Here is a 21,165-nt window from a genome sequence, read left to right as displayed (position 1 = left end):
GGTTAAAATGCATTTTTTGAATGTAAACCGTGATTGAAAAGAAATAGCTGCCCTTGCAATTTTCATCGTACTTTCATTGCATTGATTTTAATTCAGAATAGTAAAGACATTTTGGGAAATGCACTTATTCACATGTTTGTACGATAAATATGAAGCTACAGCCAGCAGCTGGTTAGCTTGGTTTGGCATGCAGATTAAAAACGAGCCTGGCTCTATCCAGAGATACAAAACAAAAGAAACAACCCCCATTAAGACCCCAGGCTAAAACGTTTTATGTTGTTTCTATAATCCGTATAAATATTAAACAAATATATGGTGTTAGGGGGATTATATGCAAGAGTGTTTCATGGCGGGGCACAGTAATTTGTCTGTCTGTTGTCTGTCAGTAAAATCTGACTTCACCGTGAGGTCATCAGGCAAACAACAGGCTAACTATTTCTCCTTGCCCCCTCCATTTATGCTGAGCTAATTGCTGGGTAGCTGCATGTTTCCCAAAATGTGAAATTGCCCCTTTAACAATATTTTGACGAGCTTAGAGAGGTGATTAATCATTCGGCAGCTAGATATTTTTATCAAATCACTCAGCCTGTCTTTCCATTCTGAATGCATTACTCATCATGTATCATTACTTACGTTCACTGTCTATCCAGTGGCAAAACTGTAATTTCCTACTTTCAGTTCACACTGGGAGTCTATTTATGACCAGTTTAAAGGGAATAAAACATGGTTTAATGGGATTTATAAAGCATCCTCTCAACTCTCTTTCTTGATGCGTCATTACAAGCTTCATATTTTATCTGTGGTGAGATACAGAGGCCCAGAGGAAAGTCAAGTTACTTTAAAAGAATGAGATGATTTTCATTACGCAATGCCTCATATCTTTTGATATTTATAATGTGGTTGTGTGTTTTTTGAGCATATCACAATGTGGAGTGGCCAGTAAAGGGCTATTTCACAGAGTTTCATCACACTCGGAGCCAGACAGCCAATATTGTGAAAGGCAATGAAGTCTCGAGTGCGAGTGAGAGGACGTAGAGAGAAATTGAGAGAGAAGGCAAATTTAGAGAAAAACAGATGGACTAACAGAGAGAAAATACAACAACAGAGAGCGGGTGAGACATAGTGTGACAAAAGGCAATGGCACGCTGAGAAATGGATGCTAATAATATGCAGATGATGCAAGTGATGAAATCTGCTAGTGAGGCAAAGAGTGTTGTCAGGAAGTAAAAAGTGCTGTGTCTGTGTCTGGAGTTTAGACAGAGTAGTTTTCTTAATATCACGCTTTGTTGGTGCTTAACACACACACACATGCACGCACGAGCATATGCCCACACAGACACACATCCACACTCACACATACACAGAGAGATAAAGCATAAGTCGTACTGATAAGCCATTGGACGGAAACAAAGTCAGCCACTGTAACGAGACACTGAGGGAATACAGAGCAGTGCCAAGGGGCTCAAAGTGAAAGAGAATGAGAGAGATAAAGAGACTCAAGTGAGAGAGAGAGAGAATTAAGGAGTGGAGAGGGGGACAGACAGATTGAAGACAGACAGAAAGACAGACACAAATGAATATGAAAAGGAATAAACTGATAGATGCAAAGAGAAACATGAGAGGAGCAAAAAAATGACAGATACAAAAACTTAAAACAGAATGAAAGAGGAAAAGAGAAATAAACAGAGATCCTAAGTGGAAATGATGAAACGTCGGTAGTCTGCAGGAAAACAATGAGTCCAAAATGAAATAAAACAGAATGGGCTTTCCTCACGAGTGTCTCTCCAAGTGCTTTGAGTTGCACACAAATGTACACTCAGAAAGACAAAGCCAGACACGCTTATAAATATTTGGCTGTTATCAGGCCATTAAACGGCCGTTAGCTGTGGTGATAAGCATCATAGATAGGGCTTAGCAGGGGCCTGCCACACCTATTATTGCGTTGAGGACATTAGCAGACCATGAAATAAAACTTTTTGCCAGAAAGGGCTTCCCCAAAGAGCCTCTCAAACTTTTACCCACGAGACCAGACTAGTCCTATGACAAACTACTATACTGAATACTTAAGCCCAACTATGATCTTTTTCTTAAACTCACCATCTCGTTTTGGTGCCTTAAGGAAATTGAAAGAGAACGCTAACAAACTGGTAACAGCCATTAAATGGGCTGATAACAGCCCTTACTGACCCATATCTATGAGGCTTATAACCAAAGATAACAGCCATTTAATGGGATGATAACATACCAGTCGGGCCGTAAATACAAAACAAAAACCACAAGTACAAGGGGGTGACAACTTTGAGAATAAACTAGACTGAGTAGGCTACACACACGTGCATCCACACAGATGAACAGCTAATACAAGACTCCATCTTGCATTGACATCACTCCAGCCGCAATACAGTGATCCGTGACTTAAAGTGAACGTCAGCCAGGAGTGTAAAGTGCAGTTGCTCCAAACGTACTTCCCACCCCCCTTGTTTTGATTCTGTGGTAAATCTATCAAGCTAAATACAGCTTCAGCAGGACTTTTCAGTTTTTATAGAAGAAATCTTCCACTGGATGTGTAAGCAAAGACAAAATTATCATTTTTTGATGAGACAAACAGGCAGCTTTACTCCCCTTTATTTTGAATCTTTTCCTCTTTTCTTCACACAATGTCACAGCTGTGACACAGTTCTGATTTTCTAATCACTCCCACTTAAAAACCTCTCCACCTTTCAATTCATTTCCTCTTTACACGTCCGCTTATTCCTCTCACTTTCTCTGCAGCCATTCTGCACACATCCTCCTGATTAGATTCCAAACCGAATAGATAATTCACTGAAAAAAATAAATAATAAATCATGTTTGTTTTCTGTCTCTCCTCCTCAAGTCTTCCTCTGTGTCCTCTGCCTCCTGGCGACGCTGCTGCCGGCAGCCTCCTCCTGCCCTCCTCCCTGTCTCTGCGACTCAGACGGCCTGGTGGTGGACTGCGGGGGCCGGGGTCTCTCCTCCCTGCCTCCCCTTCACCTCCTGCCTCCAGGGACCCGCTCCCTTCTGCTAGCCAACAACAAGCTCGCCTCGTTGGGAGCCTCTGCCTTCGCTAACCTCTCCTCTCTGGAGGTCTGGAGCCCTTTTTATTATTATTGTCAGTGAGATTTTTCTTCACCTAGCATATGAACATGTATTAATATGATGTTGTTAAGCATAGTGTGCAGTGATTTCTGCACTGACCTTGAATGCTGAATATCCCCCAGGACAATAAGTGATGCTGTATGATGAGTCTCGTATTGAGCAAACTCCAGACAACCTCTGCTCTCAGTCGGAAAAGTTAAGTCAGTCTGAAAAGTTTACAAAAGCTGACATTTTCAAGGTTTTGCAGGGCTATTCACCATTAACATACCGTGTGCAAAGCACAGCCAAGTTAATATTTAATATTTAAGAACTAAAAACAATGGAGAGTTAATGCAACTGCAAAAACGGCTGGGTAAATACAACCTCATGGATGGTTTTTATTTCCTACCTTAAAGGTTCAGTGTGTAGAATTAAGGGGGGTATATTGGCAGAAATTGAATATAATACAACATATGAACCCTTTTTGGAAAATATCCCAAAGGTCAGCTTTTTAATTAGCTGAACTGGGAGACAGTTTACTTGCACACTGCTGAGCATCTATCTGCTGTAAGAAAAGATTTTATTCTCCATTTTGAGTGCTTGTTACATTTATGATCTATGGAATTTTTTACACTTATCTTTTGAATGTACTTCATGCGAGTTATGCTAAAAAGAAGTGTCATCTTATGCTATAAAATGTGCTTTAAAGTTTTGCAGTTGATCTATTTTTTAAGATTCCTCCAGGCCTTTTGCATAAAGTTTCCCAGAAAGGGTTTCTGAATTTCTCTTTTTATTTTTAAGTCCTTTCCAATAAAACCATCCACTGCGTGTCTAAAATGCAAATGTGTGTGTGAGTGAAAATGTCATGTTTTTACATATTTTAGGAGCTGGACCTCTCGAATAACTACCTGGATAATTTACCAGCTGGATTATTCAGAGACATGTCCAACCTGACGAGACTGACTCTGCACAACAACTCACTAACAGTAATGGACAGAGAGCTTTTCCAGGTAGGTACTGCTGATAATACAACACCATATCTTGATGATACAGCAAGACAAAAAAACGTGTCCAAGCTACAAATCATATAGGACATTCTGCTGAATTTTATATACTGTGTGAGATATACCATCAGAGCAGCCAATCCACTAAAGTACTCCAGCATGTGAATGAATAAAGAAGCTGCTACCAGTGCTGATACACTGTCTGAACTCCTGGGCGAGGCTCTACAGGCTGTGTTTAGGAGTAGAGCCAACCTAAGCAGTTATACACGACTGGGATCCCGTCCAGGTGGTAAATTAGTAATAAACCGTTTGCTCAACACTTTCATCCACTTTTATCCGAACCAAAGCAGTCTGCATGATGAGCTCGTGTCATGACTTCACTTTGGGACCCTAAATTAAACAAGATTAGCCCACTGAGTGATGCTAGCGTTGGCCCTTGGCAACAGTAAAAGAAGCCAATAATGCTAACATGAGTTTGGGGGAAAAGTGTACTGTAAAATGCTGTATTGTCTAAGCAGAGATGGCTTAATGGAGAGCTTGTTTTGATGTTTCTACAGGGTTTGGGGGGTCTTCAGAGTCTGGATCTGTCACTGAATGGTCTGTCCTCTGTACCGCTGGGGCTACTGGATGAGCTGCAGAGCCTCAGGTAGACACATTTTACCTTTTTTAGTTTTTAATTAATTTTATCCTGGAATCTTTCATTTCAGAAACTATTTTTTATAAAATGACATGCAGCACGATATGATCGTGTCATCAAAATTCAATTGTAACAGCATTGCCATATGAGAAATGTAAAATAATCATACCAGAGGCTTGAAATTATTGTACACGAGTTATCACCAAGGGAACACATAGGCATAATGTGTAAGTCCAGAGGAAAACATCTGCTGCCGCTGCCTGTGCTGCCTGCAACACATGCTGTGTTCACAGACACCATTAAAGTCCCATTTTGAGGATCTGTAGTCACAAATACGACAAATACGAAAGTACCCTATCTCGGTTGTATGCCTCCGTAAATCAGTTGAATTGCAGTTATAGGTTTACATCTATGCTGTCCAGACTTATATGTTGCCACGATAGCTGACAATGTTTCAAATATGAATGTTGCCACAGAGCAGCTATACATATTATTCAAAAGAATGGATGTCTCACGCACATCTTCAACCCAGCAGCACGAGATCATTCTGTTCAGGTTTTATGGTGCACTACCAAGATTAGTGTCACCAGTTCAGTATCTGAACAAATGTCTCCTCTTCTGTTCCTGAGATATGACAATGAATAATGGCCAGAAAAGTGTTTTTGCGGAACATTATGATGTCACAGTGAAGCTGACCTTTGACCTTTTGGATATAAAGTGTCATCACTTCTTGTTTTTATTCTAGTAGACATTTGTGTGAGATGCTGTCATAATTAGCTTAACAATTCTTATATTATGGCCAAAAACATGTTTGTAAGGTCATGGTGACCTTGCTCTTTGACCACCAAAATGTAATCCCTTCATTGTTGAGTCCAAGTGGACATTTGTGCCAAGTTTGAAGAAATTCCCTCAAGGGCGTTCCTGAGATACTATGTTCGCGAGAATGAGACAAATGCAAGGTCACAGTGACCTTGACCTTTGATGAACAAATTCTAATCAGTTTGTCGCTGAGTACAAGTGGACGTTTGTGCCAAATTTGAAGAAAAAATCCCCCAAGGCGTTTTTGAGAATGGGATGGACAGACATAAAAAAACATAATGCCTCTAGCCACAACTGTCGCCAGCACAGAGGCATAAAAAAAACCCCCAACAATTCTAAGTTACGGGTGAGTGCATTTACATGGACATGAATAATCTGTATATGATATGGTTTTATGAGGAGTATCCAGTTTATGTGTTTGAGTATGTAAACACCATATTTAATTTATGAGAAACCCAAATATGCTTGCTGGAATACTCTGAAAGAAACTGGGATGTGTATGAGTAGTATGAATAACCCAATTTTTCTGTGCTCGTGTAAACATCATATCCTGAATATGATGATGACTGGGATAAGCCTCATAAACGTCTTATTCACGTCCATGTAATCACACTCAATGTAAAAAATGTTATCAAATCAGGCATATCAGAGAAAAAATGAATGAATGATAGATGCTTTTTAGATTTTGCTCTAGACGTCTAAGCTACTGTCCAAGTTGTTGTGTTTTTCCTCTGTGTTGTAGATTTGAGTTTTTCAAAATTATCGTATTATCCATAATTATGGGAATTTGAACATTGTGACTGTGCATTGTACAGGGGACAAACTTATTGTACAAATAGAATAATCATCGTACACCTTATTGTACAAATAGAATAATCATCGTACACCTTATTGTATAAATAGAATAATCATCGTACACCTGGCCACCACAGTAATGGTAGTACACTACATGAAGTGATTGCCTGCTTTTTGAATCAGTGCCACAAGAGTAAATTTTTCTCTTTAGCTGGAGCCAAGACAATAAATGCATGTTATTCTAATTATGTCATAGGTGGCTGTCCCTAGCGGGTAACAGGCTTCACGGTTTGGAAAGGGCAGCGTTTGAGCCGCTTGCCAACCTACAACACCTGGAACTGGGACACAACCCCTGGGAATGCGACTGCAACCTCCGTGATTTTAAACACTGGATGGAGTGGCTGCTCTACAGAGGTAGATGTTTGATTTATGTCCAGGAACTCTGAAAGGGTGCATATAATTTCAAACAGGGGAAGGGACAAGAGGGCAAAAGAGTCATGAAAAAGTGGGCAGAATGCTAGTTCAGCTCAGAGATAGCTAGGTGTGTGTTTCTACTTGTGCATGCCTGTGCTTCTAGCAACATAATATAACCGCATCAGTGTGTGAATACACATTGCCACGCTCATTGTGTGTACTGTGTGCATTATCCACGTGTCTCCGCAGGCTGTTTAATACATCAGATAACCACATCTGCTCCCCGCTCTCTCCTCATGTGTAAAAATCTACATTCACCGCAGCGCCTCGGGCCTCAGCTGCCCCGCTAATGAAGCATCTCTTCTCTTTTCTGCTCCATTCTCCTCCTTTCTTCATCCTGCTCTCTTCTGCTTTGCTGGGCCCAACTCCCCAGCTCAGTTCAGTACAAGTCAGACGGAAAACTGACACGCGGCAGACATGATAATTTAATAATCATCAGAGCAGCAGAGAAAAATTACATGGAGACATTTGGTAGTTGAACATGAAAGCATGACAGTAGCTGTTAAAAGGGGAGATGATGCACGATATGTGTTATAGAAAGTAAGACAAAGCACCGAACAAGTGTGAAATGCTCGGTGACAGCAGCCTGTGTTGACTCCCATCTCCTGCGAACCACTTCAAGCACACACGGCTGGGATATTTGGAGATATTTGGAGAGCGAGCTCTGTTTGCAGAGGGGTTTCTTTTGTCACACGCTGAGATAAAAGCATCTGGGGGCTAAATACCACTTTACTCGTTCAGTCTCTCTATTATCCTCCGCCTTTATCTCATTGTTTCTGTTGCTTTACGCATCTGAGGGTGCAGATCAATGGCTCTCTAACACGCGACCTCGAGACGAATACTATGTGTGGAGACAAATGCAGCATGTGATGATAACAAAGTAGAGCCCCCCACCCTCCTGCCGCCTGTGGGAATTAGTGACTCAGATATTTCTCTCTTCCACACACAGCTCTGCTGAAGCCAGGCATGTCATCTAATGAATTATAGAAGGGCTTAGTTGAGGCTATCTCCAACTTAGTGTAGAGGGCACAGCAAACTCAGTGTGTGTGTTAAGTGATGTATGACTCATCCTAGTGTTGGCACAACCACCCTACTCTCTGTCTTTCCCTCTCTCTCAGTTAATTGGTAGTGCTTTACAGGCATAAGGCATTTTATAAATGACCTCTCCCTGTCCTGTCTCTGCACCTCTTTCTCTCTCCTTTAGGGGGGAAGGTGGACGCGGTGGAGTGCACGCTACCGAAGGATCTGCGTGGGCGAGACATCCGTGGCGTCCCGGTGGAAATGTTCAACTACTGCCTACAACTTGAGGATGAGAACGGGGGAGGAGGTGAGGGTTCCCGTTCCGGACAAGGAGGCGGTCCTCCCTGCAGCAGGAACGCTCTTAACCCCATTGGGGAAACACCAATTTCTGACAGCAGCAACACTGGTGATGACTCCTCTTCAAACACAGGAGGTGGAGGAGGTGGAGGTGGAGAGCCTCCGTCGGATTGCGTACGCACTCGTTACCGACCCGTGAGTGTGCGCCGTGCCATCGGCACAGTGGTGATTGCTGGCGTGGTGTGCGGCATCGTTTGCATCATGATGGTTGCAGCCGCGGCTTATGGCTGCATCTATGCCTCGCTGATGGCAAAGTACCAGAGAGAGCTGAAGAAGAGGCAGCCGCTGATGGGAGACGGAGAGGCAGACGGGGAGGACAGGGAGGAGAAACAGATCTCCTCTGTGGCCTAAAGGAGTGACGGGACGGGGGAGGGCTGGCGTGTCAAAGGGTGAAGGTTGGAAGGGGTGAAAATTAAAAAGGGCTCAAAGAGGAGAGAGATGGAAGAGCTTGTTTTATGCACACAGACAGTTACGGTATCTCTCCCTCTGACTCTCAAACTGACACCTTTCTCCCACTTTTTGTCTTCCTCTCTTCGTCCTCTTTCTATTTTTAACCTTCTCCCTCTCTCCAACACCTCACATACACATACCTTATCTGTTCCCTGATTTTCTCTTCCATTTGGAGCCATTCTCACTGCAGTTTTTGTTACCAATCATCCCTCCAACTCGCCTACCAACCACCTACTGCTGCTCTTGGCTGCTGCTGAATTTACCATTATATTGGCTGAGAGAGGAAAAAAGGATTCTCTCTAACATGAAACATATCATTTAAGCTGTTACAAGACACTTGATGTGTACGGTCAGTCAGTGTTTGTAAAACTGGATCGAATTTTCAGGGATTTACAGTATGTACGGTGTCGAATGGACCAATATTCACAATGATGAGAAGAGTCTGTGGTGTGCGGTAGTGCCCAGCTCTCCTTTTGTCTGCGTCTTTCTCCTCCTCCACTTCAGAAGTTCGTCCAAAAAAACAGTACCCCAGCCAAAATCCCTTCACCCTCGTCTGGCCTAATGCTCCTCTGACATTCCTTTGTACCTCCATGTCCCAAAGAAACAGGCACTGGTGGAAGTCTTAGGGGAAACGAAGGCAACTTAATGAATAAACTCAAAGAGATGTCTTTTATGTAGTCAACGCCTCTAATAAAGATTATGAAAGGAAATCAAACACAGAGTCTCCTGAGTGTCACATCTCTTGAGACTTGTTAGAGATGTTTAATATGGAACAGGAAACTAATTGGATCGACAAAATGATCATTCATGGATGGCGAGACCTTTTAAATACATGAAGTCAGAGACAACGGCTAGATATTCTCCCCTATTCGATCACGTCTGTTTCTCCCCAGACCGTCTATGGACCTATAACATCCTCCAGATGTCACAGACTCAAGAGGAACACACCATTTAAACTGGAATTTGCTGTATTTGTCACATTTGCTTGGAATAAGCCTCTTGCTTCCTTGATGCTTGTTAAATGATTGCGATCGATTTCTGGACAAATCAAAAGCCTCTTGTCATGGTTAAAAAGCAGTCAAGCTACTTTTCCGGTACCTCTTGGACTACGCTTCAACGCTGAGAAGTATTCACAATTGTTTTAATGAAGTTATGGAAATTAAAAGGACCACAGACTTTGCTTTAATACAAATATTCATTTACAGACTGATTTCACCCCTCAGAGGTGAATGTTTGCTACTATGGCACGGAAGCACTATCTCAGAGAACCCTGTCTCCTGGCAAGGACTACAAAACTTCATCTAAGGACTACAAACTTCAGACTCCTGCACTTTATTTCTCTAATCAGATCCCCTCTGGCATCCCGCTCCCTCCTCCCCTCCCTGTCTTTCTTCCTAAAATGAACGATGTGCCCAGAGGGATTATAACGAACAAGGGATTAAACAAAAAAGACGCTGCTATTTTTCCCCCTCCTACCCCCCTCCTTCTCGTCCTTTTATCTCTCCATCCATCTTTCCATCCTGTGCTATTTATGGAAAGTATTTCACACTTCCTTAAAGACTTCCACCTCCTTCCTTTCCTTTCGTCCATCCCTTCTCCCATATTGTTGTCCTTGTGTCTCTCCTCAAAGGTCAGCAATATGCAATGGAAGTCAATGTCACCACGCATGGAAATCCTGTCACCGCCAAAGAGTCCTTCTGTTTTATATGTTGTAATCGTCACTTATTCTAGAAGAACCTGTTTGATAAGCACTCTCTCATTAAGTTTGCTTTACATTCATAATTATTTATGTCCTGAAATATCAATGTAAACTTCAACATTTCGTGGTTAGCAGAGCACTAAATTTGTGTCTTTGGTGATACACAATCTCAAAAATCTGGCTTTCATTGCATATTGCTCCCCTACAGTAAAACTATTGTACCTTCCCAATTTTTAATTGGCTGGAAATAAACCTATATTAATAGTGTGTTATCTTATACCTGGGTATGATACAGATAAATATTATTCTATTAGTCTCTAATATGGTGTGTTGGCCCAGCGATTCCCCCCCCAAATGTTTTTTTGACGTAACTGTTTCTGGTTTTCTGTATCAATTCATGATGTATGTCTTTTGTTGTGTTAATGACTTCTATGTTTTGTTTTAGGTTTTAATATCTCTGTAATGTTTATTTGTCGTGTTCATTTATTTGTGTTCAGTAGTTGGTAAAGTTTCTGAAAGAGGTGTAGAGAGAGTTTGGCCATTGAGAGTGAAAAGGGCCCCATACTGCTGCCTTGTCTCTGAAATTTATTAGGATGACAGTATTTAGCAGAGAATCACGAAGGTGACAGGTATGCTTATTGTTTTAATATGACTTTTTCCATGTAGTGCTATAGGAGTAACTTTATCTCCTACAAATAACCTTTCATTTGGCATTGCCACTGCCTGTGTGGCAGTATCAAAATACCAGACAAAACATTTGTATCTAGAAGATGTTGGGTTCCAACTTTTTTCAACTGGATATTATTACAATATCTTAACATGATAACTGGTATGGTTAAGCTGTCTTGAAGACATGGCAACTAATCAAAGTGGAAAAGGCCTTAGCAAAAGTTTATGGTCCTTGTTATATTAAAAAATGCAAAGGCTAATGCCTTTATGGGATGGGACGTGAGATAAAAGACACCAGCTCAGGCACAAGATAAAATGTTGGCATTGTCCGTCTCTGAAAACCATGGACATCTTATTTTATTTTTTTCTTTTATACATATGACATAGTTTAGATTACATGTGTATGAGCTGAATTTCTAAAGGATGGGATGGTGGATACTAGCATCACACTTAAGTGAAACAGCTGCCAAGCAGCGGCTCACTGTTCAAGACCAATAGAAGCAGGTGTTTTCTAATGACAGACAGGACATATCCAGCAGTCTTTGTAGCAACCAATCTTGGTATTTCAAGCCAGAACATTACATTTCCTACACTAACCAAGTTTTTGTGCCTAAACCTAACCACATGTTAACCATAGCATTACAACAACATAAAAGTGCAAATTTAAACATCAAGAAATGTAAAGTGTTAACATATCAGCAAGATATGAAACAAGCAAATGTAACATATTTGTGTTTTGCAGAAACATACAATGCCAACATTCTGCCGATTTGGTCAAAGAAATCAGTGTTGAAGATGCACATAAATCTTGCAGCATTTATGAACATCACACTACTTCTTGCATCAGCAATGATGCCCAGAGTAGTTGCATATATTAATAAATATTTGTAGGAGATGAAGCTGGTCTGAAGTCAAGATGCACAAAAACCTGAAGAATTATTGATCTTGAATTGCAAATGAAGTCAAGATGCACTTCAACAACAGCTGCCACCTCACTGGTATAAAGAGATGAAAAAGAACTAATTGGTGACTTCAAATTGGATATTTTAAAGGGATTTAAATGTGTACCATGTAAACGTAGCCATGAATTCCACAGGGACTTTGGGGCAGTAACTGGAAAAACAGACAATGGCTAAACTCTGTTTATGAACCTAGAAACACTGTCCTCTCACCCCCTGGTCTGCAGGTCTTGTGTTGTTGGTAGCTAAGTATCTTAGCTAGCTGAAACCTGTTCCTATAGCCTGTGCGTGTAAAGAACAATAAATTATAGTTTGTTACGTAAAAACTGCAGCAGCCATGATGACTGAGGGCCTCAAAGACTATATTGCCCGGAAATCGATGGTGTGTTGTCTTATAACGATGATTGTGATTATGACAATGATGATATGATGGTGATGATGAAGCATTTCCTGGTCAATATGCATTGATTTAAATAAAAACATGTTACACTTATGTCAAATTTAAATCCAGACCACTGAGAAGCTACAACAAAGTAGTTGATATTAGTAGGAATTTGTAGATAAAAACTACCTTCACAGACCACATCCTGATTCCAGATTTACGAGTGAATATAATTTGTCAAATAACATCAAAAAGTGGGGCCTTTCTTATCCAAAATGGAGGGAAGGAAATTATTTGCAGCGTACAAATTACATTTTTGTGTGAAAAAGAAAGTCAGAAAATAAGATGTCAGGAGATATCGGCAGAAGCTGAGGTGGATTAGATACACCAGGTCAAATGAGAGCATAAATCAATCATGATAGCTCCTCTGTATACTGTGTCTTATCTCATTTTCTCTGTCCTTTGCCCTCTATCTCCTCTCACCTTTCTCTATTTCTCATCTTCTCTCTCCTTCCCTTCTCTTCTCACTTATCTTGTCTCCATTTATCTTTCTGTCGCCTCTTCTCCCATCATTTTTTTTAGTCTTTTCACCCTCCTTTCTCTCATCTCTGCCCTCTTTATCCTTCACTCTGTCTGGTCTATTGTGTCTTTTCTTCCCCTTTTCAACTCCCCCCATCATACCTCCTTTTCTCCCTCGTTTTTATCCTAATTTCCTGCTCCATCTCCCCCTCCTCCATGTCAAATATTTCTCTCTGTCCTTTATTCTTTCCCTGCTCTCACTCTGTCTTTTTTATTTACCTACTTATCTTTCTTTCTTGCTCTCTTTCTTCCAGTCTGCTTCTCTGTCAATAGGAGCGCATTAGGTTTATTTACATACAGCCTGTCACTTCTGCCACAGAGATATACTAATCCATCGCTGAGCCTTAGAGGAGTATAAACACAGTGTTTTTTGTAGTCACTGTTGACTGATTTTGGATCAGCCTATGAAATACCAAATCCTTGGCCTTCATCACAGCAGGAGAAATTAAATCTGCCACCAAATCAGCTTGGAAGCTAAACCCAAAAATGATACTGAGACGCTGGGGAGGAAACTGACCAGCTCTGACACTGTTCAGACAAACACTGACACTCAGTGGTTGGAAATGGAATTACAGCCCTTTTAGCTGCTTATAGTCATGCAAATATTGCTCGGTTTCTCATTTGCTGGAACACATTCGTCCATTCAGACGTTAGTTTTTTTAAAACAGTTCACACACTGGCCTAAACTGAGAGTTGCTGGCCAAAATGCACATTTTCAAAATGCTCTAACACTCACAAAACATTAATGGCATGCAAGAAAAGCAAATATTCCTATCAAACAACACAACTTGTGGTCAGACTACTATATCTTATTAATCAATCACTGAACAAGGAACAAAGAAATACAAAATACAGCTATCAATATTAGGGCTGGATATCTGTATGCAATACCTTTAAGGTAACAACCAAATACCAAGTAGTGTAGAAGTGTGTCCGGTCAATCGATATCTGCATTTCGATTCTTTATGTACCCAAATCTAGAAAAGAAGTTTGGTTTTTCTAGCTGCCAATTCCTGCAACCGTTCTCAAATTTAATGCAATGTCTGAATGGCCTACTACCACAGCAGCCACAACCCATACGGCGTATTTGTTTTCAGTTTAGTGTGCCGAGATGCCACCAAAATGTCTAAAAGTTTGCTGGCATTTTACGCAACTGAATGCTGCCGTTCACATGATGGGTTTTGATGAAGTACAAAAAAAAGGTATCAAATGAAGTACTCTATCAGTTTCATATTTTTTTAAACTATACCCAGCCTTAATCAACATTAACTGGTTAAACCTTAATTTGTGATATATATTTGTGCCATTTGCCGATACTCTACATAGTTATAGCAGGTGCCAAAGAAGAGGCAAGTAACCCTATTACAGTACAAATTGTACTCTTTTCTCTAAAGATGTTTTTACCAGAGATAACGGACCCTTCTACACTCTGCACCTGCAATGTTCTTTTCATTCATTTTACAATATTACATTCATTATTCATTTTCAGGTGCCTTTGGTCTCTTTGATCCATGCTTGCAAATAGTAACACAGATGTGGTATCTTTTATGGATGGATAAGGACTGGCTGCTTGTTGAAGAGTTGTGCGAGGGAGATTCACACAGGTGTGTTTGAGACTCCCAATTATGCAAGTAATTTCCATCAGCTGTGAATAGAGATGCTTTTCTTTTATTCAGCACAGTTAATCCAATAGAGATCTATGACAAAAAGTAAGTATTTCACTAATGGAAATATGGTCTATTCATAAAACTGGGCTGTCTATGTGGTAGAAAAATGCAACTACTTTTGAGAGATGACAGAGAAAAAGGGTTGCCGTTTGCTTTTGCTCAAGAGGTAGCAAATCTACAACTACTAGAATGCATTGCGCTGCATTAGACTAATAAATGCTGGTGGGTGACACAGCGCTAACCTAAATTATGTTTCTGAAAACATTTTAAGGCAAAAAGTAGGCAATACAATAAAAGAATCTTGGTTTATATTTGATCAGCACTGCTTTGTTTTACTGTTTGATGTCAGTTTTCAGCCTCTTTTTTCACTATAGAGGAAAGCTGCCCACTTCCTGTTCACAAATTCTCATATTACAGCCAAACAGTGCACTAAAATATGTTTCTGAGGACATTTTAGGATCTTCGTTCATGTGTGATCAGCGCTGCCTGGTTTTACACTTTAATCTGAGTTTAGTCTGAGATAGAGAGGAGCAGGTCTCTCGCTTGATCCGCTTCTATACTCTTTGTGTCCGTGGTAGTGGGCATATGAAAATGCAGCAGTACAACCTGTGGTTTGAGCAACAGCCTTAGAGCCAGGGAAAATCCGCAGTATGACGCGTTGGAGGGAAGTTTGCCATAGTTCATTTACACATAATACCTACACTGTTATGATACAAAGCTGGTTAAAAATGAGCAAAGTATCACTTTAACTGTTTTTAAAAAGGGTGTGAACAATGTGTGAATCCAATGACAAAGTGTTCACACATTTGCAAGAGCAGACTTCTGTTATGCTAAAAAGGTGAACATGAATATCAAGTGGATCCCATTTTCATTAAGTGTGTCTTAGCAATCAAGGAAACGCATTTTTATTATTTGCATTTAACAGAAACTCATCACCTCACCTACATGGCAAAAAGCACCTTTTGTCCGCCGTGTTCCTCTTTGAGTGAACATCTGTCAATTTAATCTACAAAATTCGACAGTATTATTTGTTGCACACATCTGTGCAAAGCTGCAACTTGGCAGTGTAGTCATGAAGAGTCCCTGAGTAAGCTACTGAATATAAAGCAACTTTTACAGTGGTTCACATTTACATGCTACAGAGCTGTTAAGAGCAGTTTTTGTGTTTGTGTACTGTGTTCACATTGCATTTTAGGATTTTACAGTGTCAACACATTCAAAATTGACATTGCTAATACACACTCGTACAAGTGTAGCAGTTAAGCTAAATGTGTGAGCAGTACAGCATTTGTGTTTGCACCTCGTGACAAAGCAGCTTTTGAATATCCCCTTGTGTTCAGAAGGTAAACGTGACCCTCGATATGAAAGCCGCCCTCGCCTACGCAGCAAGACACAGCTGTAAAGAGGAAGTGAGCGGACAGAGGAAAGAGAAAGAATGACAAGACAGGGAAATGAGAGTAACAAGGGCAAGAGCGAGATGGAGAAAAATGAGCAGGGAAGGGCGACAGGTCTGACAGCTTCGGAAGAGAGAAGCTGCGAAAAGAGAGATGTATGTGAGGGTTTAACAGGGCAAGGAAAAATGTCAAAGGATGAAACACAATAAGTAGTGTGCGCATGTGAGTGTGTATCTTTGTGTGCGGGTGTGTTAAAGAAAGTCGGAGAGAGCAAGTCCATAAAACATTGATACTGCCTTTCCCTCTGTGTTTCTGTTGAAGTGAAGCAGCTGGTAGAAAAGCTGCTCAACTTGACATCCAGTGATGCTGTGGTGAATAAAAACATGACCTTTGACCTCCGATCAGTGGTCATCATCAGACAATCCACCACCAACATACACAACTATAAAAGTATACTCAATAGAGTGCAGATCTCAGCCAGGTGGCTGCCCGAGCTGATCGTGGCCATTCTAAATAATTCCTGTCATTTCAGCAGAGGCGGCGCAGCAAGTTTCTGAAGCTAATAGAACACACGCCTCGTCTATTTTTGATGGAGCCATGGCGCGTTGCAGAGAGCAGAACAAGATTTCCTGCTAACAGGCACTGTACGTGAAATATAGATACAATACAATTCTGAGAGGTTTGAAACTCCAGGGATTGTAACACCAAGTCCTAACTGACGAATCTGTATTTTTAACGACTACAGCACAGCCAGAAATCTTTGATCTGTGTCATTCATAACTGGACTTTTAACAGTATTAACTTTATCTGTAGGCTACAGCACAAGAAAGCAAGAAATAACAACAATGTACAGAACGAAAATTGGCAAAAAAAGGAAACCATTTAACCACATAGCCTGCTTAGAAGCACAAATATCAAGGAAAAATGACCAAATCTGCCAGTCTACAAAATCAAGTTGGCAAACGCTCTGCTTCTGAAACACTCCGTTTGATGCCATGCAGCGAACACAACAAAGCCTTGTTGCAGCTCGGCCCAATGGAATTGTCCCTTCTGACTTCCATACAGTCAAAATGGCAGTGAAGACAACAAAAACAGGGACTAACTCATCTTGCAACATACCTAACTTTAGTGGATTATAACACATTGGATGTGAAATTTATCTGCACATACTCCAGATAAAAATAAATCCAAAATTTATTATGGCCAGGCCAGAATGTGGTCTACAACAGACTAGTTACGGCTTGCTGTTTTTAACCAAACCAAACCGTTTCTGGAAAACCTGCAGCCCCCATGAGCTGGTTAATGCCGGGATCACACTACACAACATCTTTCTCTGTTCCGACAGTCACTATGTCAGATTAGGTGATTGTGGAGTCATAAAATCGTGCTGTGAGTTGGCCGACAGACATGACACACTACACAATGGTCCACACCAATCATCCCTGGTCGTCTTTCAAGACATGTGTGATGTTGTTGTCATGTTGGTTACTCTTGTCCTATTTTCATTATCAGTACTATTATTTCAGTCACTGTGGCTGTTCATGTGCCAGCCGAAATGTTACTACAAAAGCATTCTACTGGCATAGTGACCGTCAGAACAGACAAAAATGTTGTGTAGTGTGAACCTTGCAAAACATGCTAAACTTTCTGTTGGGATGTCGTGAGGTGTCCCAGACGTGGGACGTTGTCTACTACAGTTGTGGTCTACTATAACACACTACACAAGATAAAACAATGGATTATTGCGTACGAAATTTGTTATCATTCACGATCCGAGCGGACACCACAAGACACTGCGTTGGACTATAATCGAGCTGATATCGTGTCGTGTGAACCCGGCATAAGAGGAGTGAGAAGGCAGCAGTGAGAAGGCAGCAGTCAGTGACAGCGTAAAACAGTCAATGAATCGCCACAAACAAGAAAGATCCCTGAGCATACAGTCATGTGCACACAAAATATTAGGCTGATTGGTCCAGTAGTTTGCAAGATTAGCTGACAGATGGCTACACACACACTCAAGCACACATACAACCAAATGCATGATGAGGAGATAAAAATCTATTTCTCTTTACATCATTTAACTTATTACAAATATTTTACTTTGCTTCTCTTGAATAAATATTCCCTGTACTTTCATGTAAAGGCTGTTTTTAGATGTAACAGTTATTTCAGATCTTGCTGTCTGTTCTGTTACTGCAGGTTTATAATAGGTACAGTAGCAGAGCTCTGGATTCAACACTGTGATGTTAATGTTTCCAAACAAGCAGAGGAAGAAAGAAGGAAGCAAAATGGAGAAAAAAACATAAGAAAGAGAGGCAAGATTAAGAGAGAGACAGAAACACATCTATTTTGAACTCTTTCTCACTCTCCCTGTTTTCCATTTCCAAAATAACACGATTTTCACACCTGAGACAATTTCCACTAAAGCTGTGAAATGCAGATAAGCGCGTGTGTTTGTGTGTGAGTGCATTAAGTTTCCTCTCTGTCTGTCTGTCAGCATAATGAGACACCAAATGCATGCAGCTATACACTCAGACAGAACACACACGCACACATGTGCTCTGAGGATGCAGTTCCAAAGAGTCTTGTCTCACAGAGACAAATATAACTGATGAGTGTGTCAGTCATAGATGGGCTTACCAGGACAAAACACACACACACACACATGCACTAAAACACACACATCAGGAAGCAGTGAAACAAAGCCAGGGACAATCAACAATAAGTCAAGAAAAGACAACCACACATTGTCATCAGGAGCTTGAGTGTAATTAGAGATTTGTGATCAAAGAAAGAAAGAAAGAAACTGCAGCGGTAAATGTTTAGTGGTTCATTATCGACCTTGGAAATGGCAGTTTAATAAAAAAAAGAACAATCTTACCCCAAGTTCCTTTTAGTAACTGTTCTGAACCTGTCAATCATATCCTATACACTGCACCTGAATCCACGTTATGTCTTAGATATCCATTATGTGTGCTATTGTTCAACATAGTTTTGTGTTCACAAACAGTAGTATGTAACTTTTCAGACGCACTGAACTGTAATTACTATGTCACCTCCTGAGAGCCTTTTTGCAGGTTGGAGACATGTAACCATGGTAACCTCTGCCAACCTCAGCTCTACCTGTAATTTAAAAATGAAGCTCAGCGTAAGTTCAATCAGGAAGACTTTCTTTATGCTCGTCCATTCACAAGTCTCTCCCTCCCGCTCCCCTCCTCCACCCTGTTCACCTCCGGCTATCGTATCCAGAGTCTAGGGCAAGCTCAACAAAGGCTCATTCCTCTACTCATCTACATCATCTGCACCTCTCTGATTGAAATAATTTTAAAACTATATTATGCCAAGCAAAGTGAAATCTTATACTTCTTACATTCACTTACACTTAAATTAAAGCGTGTTGATGTTACAGAACTGTCTTAGTGGCTGTTGCTTAACATTGTGGGATATGTATGCCAGTGTAGCATCCAGTGTTTGCATGCTGTAGTATTTAACCAGAAATAGTATGCTGTTCACATACTATTTGTTTCATACGAAGGTTTCGGACAAACTAAAAAGATGGAGTTTCCTCAGCTGTGACAGAATTACAGATGTTAAAGTTCCCATCTTATTAGTGCAGTTTCAGGATCTCTTTTCAAGCTGGGTGTTTTAATTCCATGAGATGAAAACTCTATCTGCTGATGAAGATCAGGTGGTATGATCCAAAGCTCCAAAACATCTACTAAATGGACGTTGAGATAAGACTGTTTTATTGGCAGCATTTTTGTGAATTTCTGGCCATATTTTTATCAGTTCACAATTAATATATTTATTTGTGTTTTTATTATTGTTGATTAAATTTAATAAATGTCGAAATAAATTTTCTTGTTGAACTGACAATAATATTATTTACACAAATAATTTACAAAACGAATATTGGACAGTATCTTGTCGTCAGCTTTTTATCATTCTCAAGTACTGATGTCATTATTGACCAAAAGAAATCCAGTACTGGTCAGGTCGAAGTCTGCATTGTTTATCTTGCTGTAGAAATGTAAGGATCTCCACGTTTAAGATAAATTACATGCAGCTCACAAAATTCTCTTGTCCTAAAAATGACCTTGTTATCTTCTTTAGAGCAAGTTCTAGTGAGGACAACAACAGAATAAGCTTAAATAAATACCAAACTACAAATGAAAAAAGCTAAACTCTTTTTGTTTTCTGTTACAACACAACAAAACCGTGACCAAAGATGCAAGTCCACAGCACATCCAATAAACACGGCACTGACAAATCAGCACATCAATGCCAAAAACGTTGATTGGAAAGCGATGATACACCAGCAATCGCCATCCAATTAACAACTTCACATGTCACCAACAAATCAGCCAATTTCACCATGCGATACCGCATGAGAAGACGGACAAGAGAGAAAGACAGAAAGAGCTGAGAACATGTGGGGAGAGGACACTTTGCAAGAGGAGAGTAAAGTTTAAAAACAGAGAAAATTGCAAGTGCATGTGAGGAAAAAATGAGACTAAAAAGGAGTGAGAATGAGAGAGGGAACAGTGAAAATGTGCGTAAAAGACAGAAAAAGAGAGGAAGTATTTAAATAAAAATTGTCACCCTACCTCCAGCGATGGCAGTTTTCTTGCCCACTGTAACAGTAACAGCAGTGGTGGCGATCACTATCCTCCCTGCTGGTGGAGCAAAACACACACAATTAGCAAGAATTCACAGAACGTGATCAAAACATCCAAAAACATGCTTTTCACAAACACACATAATAATAATCCTACCATACACGTACACATGCATATTCATGCACAGGAGCTGAAAAGGAAAATGCTTCTAGAAATATTTATGTCCTCTAATACTGAATTTCCAAGTGTGAGAGCACTCACTGTGATAGTGACAGCTGACATGTTAGCAAAGATATGCCAAAATGTGGTTTTGTAAAATATGTGGGTGACAGATTGAGTTAGACTCAGCTGGTAATATTTAATACAGTCATGCATTCGTCTTGTGTGAGCCTATTCACAGCCGTCGTGCCAGCTGATGCCAACTGTCACCAAGCCGCAGAGTCCAGTCAGATTAACATTTTAAGCAATGTGTAACAGGGAGTGTGAAAGCTAAACGACTAATACACTCCTAACAGAAGGACTCTGTGTGTTGCGTGTGTGTGTGT

At 40.5% G+C, this 21,165-nt stretch overlaps 2 protein-coding genes across 3 annotated transcripts in view; one reads left to right on the top strand and one right to left on the bottom strand.

Moving 5' to 3' along the window:
• Positions 1 to 10,131, top strand: part of lrtm2a (leucine rich repeat transmembrane protein 2a) — a 35,730-nt gene extending 25,599 nt beyond the window's left edge. Inside the window, exons 3-7 of the mRNA XM_033614503.2 lie at positions 2,876 to 3,105; positions 3,981 to 4,106; positions 4,658 to 4,746; positions 6,608 to 6,765; positions 8,030 to 10,131. Of these exons, the coding sequence (XP_033470394.1) occupies positions 2,876 to 3,105; positions 3,981 to 4,106; positions 4,658 to 4,746; positions 6,608 to 6,765; positions 8,030 to 8,553 (1,127 nt within the window). The 3' untranslated portion in view covers positions 8,554 to 10,131. The remainder of the gene's footprint in view (positions 1 to 2,875; positions 3,106 to 3,980; positions 4,107 to 4,657; positions 4,747 to 6,607; positions 6,766 to 8,029) is intronic.
• Positions 1 to 21,165, bottom strand: part of cacna2d4a (calcium channel, voltage-dependent, alpha 2/delta subunit 4a) — a 151,747-nt gene that overhangs the window by 87,709 nt on the left and 42,873 nt on the right. For both annotated transcript variants that reach the window (XM_033614501.2, XM_033614502.2), the window contains exon 27: positions 20,609 to 20,677. In XM_033614501.2, the coding sequence (XP_033470392.2) occupies positions 20,609 to 20,677 (69 nt within the window). The remainder of the gene's footprint in view (positions 1 to 20,608; positions 20,678 to 21,165) is intronic.

This window comes from Epinephelus lanceolatus, chromosome 23 (genome assembly GCF_041903045.1).
Source record: "Epinephelus lanceolatus isolate andai-2023 chromosome 23, ASM4190304v1, whole genome shotgun sequence".
Classification (NCBI taxonomy): domain Eukaryota; kingdom Metazoa; phylum Chordata; class Actinopteri; order Perciformes; family Serranidae; genus Epinephelus; species Epinephelus lanceolatus.
This window is presented reverse-complemented; position numbering and strand designations above follow the sequence as displayed.